The 6000-nt window shown below is 41.7% G+C and overlaps 1 protein-coding gene across 1 annotated transcript in view; it reads right to left on the bottom strand.

Annotated features, from left to right (window-relative positions):
- Nucleotides 1–1472: 1472 nt before the first annotated feature.
- hk2 (hexokinase 2) overlaps nucleotides 1473–6000 on the bottom strand; it is a 57462-nt gene continuing 52934 nt past the window's right edge. The window contains exons 16-18 of the mRNA XM_048243296.1: nucleotides 4957–5112; nucleotides 3928–4164; nucleotides 1473–3788 (exon numbers count right to left, since the gene is read on the bottom strand). Of these exons, the coding sequence (XP_048099253.1) occupies nucleotides 3647–3788; nucleotides 3928–4164; nucleotides 4957–5112 (535 nt within the window). The 3' untranslated portion in view covers nucleotides 1473–3646. The remainder of the gene's footprint in view (nucleotides 3789–3927; nucleotides 4165–4956; nucleotides 5113–6000) is intronic.

Raw genomic sequence — 6000 nt, 5'->3', positions numbered from 1 at the left:
TTTACCTTTTCAAGAATGAATGCAACTCTAACAGCTTTCCATCCACTATTGTAATTCCTCTGGCATTACATTTCTAGTTATTATTATAACCTTTTCTTTTTACCTTTTCAAGAGTGAATGCGACTCTAACCGCTTAACGTACAGACATGTTGAAATAACCGTTCTGAAGGTCTGGAGTGGGGCAAGAGAGTTGTTATTTCAGATTTTTTAAAAAAGTTTATACTTTTTTAGAAATAGGGGATTAAAAATGTTAACTAGAAATGTAATGCCAGAGAAATTACAATAGTGGATGGAAAGCTGTTGGCTTAATGTTGGTGGGGAGATTCCTGGGGAAAAAAAAAAAAAAAACACTGAATCACTTAATCTTTGAGTTCATACAAACCCTCGTACCAAAAAACTAGATTGTATGCATTAGAAGCTGAGACAGTTGGATTCACAGGTGACACCTGTGCCAGTGTTCTGATTAGCCCAGGAACCTCTCTGGGAGCTTAAAGGTCCAGTATGTAGGAAATAATGGAAAATAAACTGTAACCATTCCAAAAATGATCACCATATGTTGTCAGAGAGTAAGGAAACACGATGAATTGAAGTAATGGCTTATTTGACAACATTACTCTAACCCGTAAAACCCTGCAAAACCCATGAAAAAAATGAGTTACGGGGCAGAATCTCTTGGAATTTTCGTTTATGTTTTGAACGATTAATTCTAGAATAGCGTATTAATAATGGGCTAGCGCGTCCTCCTATTTGGGTTGCCAAATTAGCAAAGGCCAACTGTCAACAGCTGTCAGTTGTAGTCATGAACATTTCCAAAATTAAAACAAGAAACAAATTAAAGTGGACATCGGAGGAGCTTCCTGAGATGGTGACGTCTTCGTCAAACAAAGAATATCAAGTCTGACGCAGAGCTGGCCATATTTTTCCACAACAGGTAGGCCTAGCCTAGGCTAAACTTCATCTGCATCGCTAACTTCAGCTAAATATGTTACGTTGGTTAGAGAGGTATTTTTTGTTTTCACGGTTTCCGTAATGTGTAGCTGGGTCATGGTTGGAGAAACGTTAAAGCTGCTGCTGGTCAACTAACATTAGCCAAGTCTTTATTACATCTGGCAACCCAGAATAGGCTCGCGTCTAGTAGTCTTGAGAACGTTCACCAACGTTGGCCTACAGAACGTTCGGTAACAATCCTACAAATCGCACCTTTAACGAGTGCAGCTGGCTTTAGGCCATTATGACATCACAGCCATTCAAGTCTACTGTATAGGGGAAAAAAAGCTTTCCATCCACTATTGTAATTCCTCTGGCATTACATTTCTTGTTAAACAATGTCAAGGACTGGAACAATCTGCTTTATAATTGAGGATGGCAGTCAGATGTCCATTAATTTAGCAGTGAAAACTCAACCTTGCTGAAATTGTACTACAAGTTGAAAACCACCAGGGTCCTGGTCATTGCTAATGAGGGAGTCTGAATTTCATCAGGCAGTTTTAATGACGCATTCTCAGCCAATGACGCATACAGGGGGCAGATGTTAACCCAGACACAAACATGTAGAAGTCAGGATCTATGACTAATATGATTCTGTTGGTAGAAGTTGTTAACATTACACTTTATTGCCATGGCCTTACTTTTTGGACAATATGTTGTGAGATTACAAAGAAAGATATACAGCCAGAGACTGCCATCTTTGGAAACAAAACATGACAGAATCAGTGCTCAATCTAAAAATAAATTGTTGCACATAAGCACTGCATGGGTGGGTGGTTTTGTTAGTTGAAAATGAATGTTTACACATAACTCAGTGAGAAGGTACTTGTGGCTAGAAACGGGTGTTTGCTTTTGTAGTCTATATAACCTGAGGTAGGTCGAAGAACTCAAATGTTGTTTATGAAATTAAATTTTGTCTACTAGTTTGCCCGTCGGTATGATTGCTATGCTGAATGTATAAGCTAAGCATGTGTTTGGCATGGTAGCTGCCCGTGATTCTGGAATGTCTGAAGCAGAGATTGTGATAGAGCAATGGCCACTTGCACCCCCTGTGTAAGAAGGATGAGTAACTGGGCTAACAGTGAAATGAAGGAGTGGGGGGGACAACTGTGTGGGGGTAATTTTGCGAACGCTGGGGCGTGTGACGTATGGATAAGGAGGCCAGCTTAAATATCCTGGAGGCGGAGGAAGACAGGTGAGTTAATTGCTGTCAATCATCCCTAAGGGCTCCTCCTGAACTTTGTTTAGAAAACATCATCATGTGTGGGAGTGTATAACTTCTGTGACTGTCGACTTCTCGGCTCTCCAACACTAGTAAAGTCTAAAGAGAAAATAATCCTAGGGAACTTAACATTTTGAGGGGATGTTTTACTTTTTTCTTTTTCATAAGATCAACAATCTCAGTCTAATGACTTGTGACAGCATTACATTGTATTTACCTGGTTATCAATACCAAGTCGGTGTTAACAGACCTTTGGGTTTCACTTGAGATAATAGACTACAGCATAGTTTTGGTTATTCTAACAGTTTTTCCATCTTAAACAAACTGATATTAAATAGTTATAATAACTGATTTATAATGAAAGTTCAGTGGAACAAGAAATGTGACTTCTAGTTTAAAAGAATGACATGACTTCACTAGATAACTTCTTACTTTACAAAGAAGATACAAAGACATAAACTTTAACACATCATCTTTGTTTCTGATGGCCATGGTAACAGCATAACTAAAAGCACAAACATTCAGTTCCCTTAATTGACCTCTGCTCCACCCTTTCCAGAACACAAACAAATGACTTTGGTCATGCTTTACTGGGATAGTCCCCTTTAACCTGCAGATATATAGATGCTTAGGTTATCAATAAACTATCTGTTGACAGTGTAAACAAATGTATGGTTTAAGTTAAGATTAAGGGATGGTTTGGTTAAGTTTAAGTTCAGTAATTGTTCAACAACAATTTTACATACTGAACCTGTACCTCAACAGATCATTTCTAAAGTCTCTGTCGACAGACTATCCAAGTAAAATTAACATGACTTCAGATTCCTGCACACTTTATATGAAAAACACAATCCAATCAAATAAAATCAGTTAAGATTCATTGCACACTGAACATGTTTAAAATGTGAAGTGTTTTGGAAGGTTCACAATTCAGAGCTGATAAACAAAACAACTCTTCTTGAACATCATGAAGAAATGTCAAATGTTGTTTCTGTGCAAAGACTCTTGTTCTCATAAAATCTTACAGTAACTAATGACTACATTTTAAAAACACCTAACTTTGCAGCTCTGTCTTATTAATTACACATTGATTACCAACATTTAAAACTCCATCGATTGTACGTTCACAGTATAAAACAGGAATCTGTAATGTTGGAAGGGACACACTTGTATTACAGAACAGTAATATCTTATCACTGGAATAATCTCTTGCTTCAAATCCAAAACATAAATAGCAATGGGCACACATAATTTAGGTGTTACACGTCACCAAAAGAGTTATATATAAAAAAAAAAAACCCATTCATTCCATCTGCTTCCTCATCACAATCACACGTCAGCGCAACACAGCAAAGTCTCTCAAGGACATCTTTAGTTTCCCTTTCAGACCCCTCCTTCCCCTTCCTCATCTCTTCTTCTTCTTTAGTGCAGTCTCCACTACTTGGCCTCGTTTCGCATGCGACAAGCCACCGCAGTGATGAGGGCAGCCCCTTTCCCACTACCGTCCTCCGACTGCATGATTGACACCTCGCACTGCGGCGCCAGTTCACGCAACGTCTGGCGCAGAATGGTGGAGAAACTGACAAGGAGGGGAGGGAGGGAGGGGGGGGGGTGTTATTACAAATTAACAGTTCAAGACCTGTTGTGCTCACACCTGCACGTACACACACACACACACACACACACACACACACACACACACACAGGATATTACTCACTGGGGGTGCAGCTTGTAGAGCGTTCCATCTACCCCCACGGTGACACGGAGGTGCTCAAGCTGCCGGTTCTTCCGGATCTTGTCGACCACGGCAGCGAGACCAGCGGCGCAGAGCTGGGCAGCACGGCGCGCCACCACAGTGCACACCTCCTTCACCAGGATGCTGTCGTCGCACGTGCTGCTGGTCAGGCCCAGGTGCTGCAGGATGGCGCGCACCTGACGCAGGGCCAGTCGGTCACTAACACAAACACACACACACACACACACACACACCAGGTAAGCATGGCAGTCTACACAGTACCTTCATCAAAACACCAAACAAATTTGGCCCCCAGATCTTTAGTCCAATTATTACCTGGCCTTTCCGTGTACTGCCCACTTATTGCACTCTCCACTTACCCTCCTTAGTTAAACTTTTCCTACACTAACCTCTATTTCATGGGTGACTGAGCATTTCACTACCCTTGGAACTACTGTAGCTCTTCTTTGAAAGAAAGCAGTAGGCAATCTCTTCCCAAAATGAAAAGGCCATTATATCATATTCCTGAATTTGAAAGCATGTCGCCCCCTTTGCAGTCACTCAAGATGTACATTTGTCTTTGTTTTGAGCACTACAGAGAAAACTCATTGTATTTCATTTTTAACGGATTCAGCATGGGATGTGTCGGGGAGTGAAACACCACAATGCAGGTTGAATTAGATTTAGAAGTACGGGCCAATGGCAGATTAGAGTGTGTAAGGAGAGAGCATTCAGGCACAGTGAGGAGGGCAGCTCAGGAGCAGCACGCTCCACTGGACTGGAAGGGCAGACACATCCCAAGTTCCTGACTCCTGATCTCTTTTAAGAGAACAGCCATCTCTGAGCTCAGGCGTGGGCGCATGGATGTGTTGGCTGTGTCAGTGGCAGCAAAACAGTCAGTCAAAGCTAAGGGCTTGGTACTTGCATGTGCCACACATGTTTACACACATTTATATACAAAAGAGAGACATGTATATCAGTACACGCATACACAAATACATCCACACCCACCTCTCGATCTGTGAGAGGAACTTGGTCTCGAAGATGCCACGCGTCTTCAGCCTCTCTGAGAGCCGGCCACGGAAGAGCAGCCCCTTGGAAGTAAAATCCAGCAGAACGTTCCTCACCACCTCCCCCAGGTACATACCACTGATCATCTTCTCATACCTGTGCACACACACAGACACAGACTCACACACTGCAATTAACTCTTTGAAAAAAAAAAAAAACACCCTAATACATAGGGTTGGGCATCGAAACACAGTTCTAATATGGCACCGGTGCCGACGCAAACGGTAGTAACTGCATCGAATAACAACGTGGATTTCGGTGCTTAAATAGCGTTTTATTTATTTATTTATTTTTATACGAGGCATCACTGCATGTCATGCGCCATATCTAACGTCTTGCTCTGATAGCAACACATACAGATAGCTAACATTAACACTGGATGTATAAACCAGAGGGGTGCACCACATACTGTAGGCAAGTGGACAGTGCTTGACCGCTTGCGTGAGCCCAAGTAGCTTACTTTAAAGCAATATTGCGAGCTCCTGTCGAAATCTAGCAGTGGGCCTAACCACACACAAGCAAAAGGCTATGAAACAACATCAACAGTAGCCTATATGTTACACAATATCCTTGCTAATGCGCTAACTGGCATTTATTTGAAATGTTATCAGCAAAGTTGTAAGGTGAAAACTTTATTTCACGGTGTGTTCTAAACAACATAATTTCATGATATTAATCTTTCATGTGCATGAAGCCCATATAGCATCACAATGAATATGAAGATCATGTTAAAAGTTCGCTGGCAAGGACCCAGCTGTGGCGCAACTGGCTGGGGCACCTGCACTGTACGTACGCCGGCGACCCTGGTTTGATTCCCGCCCCGTGGTCCTTTCCGGATCCCACCCCTGCTCTCTCTCATTCCCTTCCTGTCACTCTCCACTGTCACTGTCATTAAAGGCATAAAAAAAAGTTTGCTGGCAAAAACATAAATAGTATATAAGTATAGTTTAAGTATATATATATTCTTTTGATCCCGTGAGGGAA

The sequence above is a fragment of the Alosa alosa genome, chromosome 5 (genome assembly GCF_017589495.1).
Source record: "Alosa alosa isolate M-15738 ecotype Scorff River chromosome 5, AALO_Geno_1.1, whole genome shotgun sequence".
Taxonomy (NCBI): domain Eukaryota; kingdom Metazoa; phylum Chordata; class Actinopteri; order Clupeiformes; family Clupeidae; genus Alosa; species Alosa alosa.
Note: the sequence above shows the minus strand (reverse complement) of the source record. Positions and strands in the feature narration are given on the sequence as shown.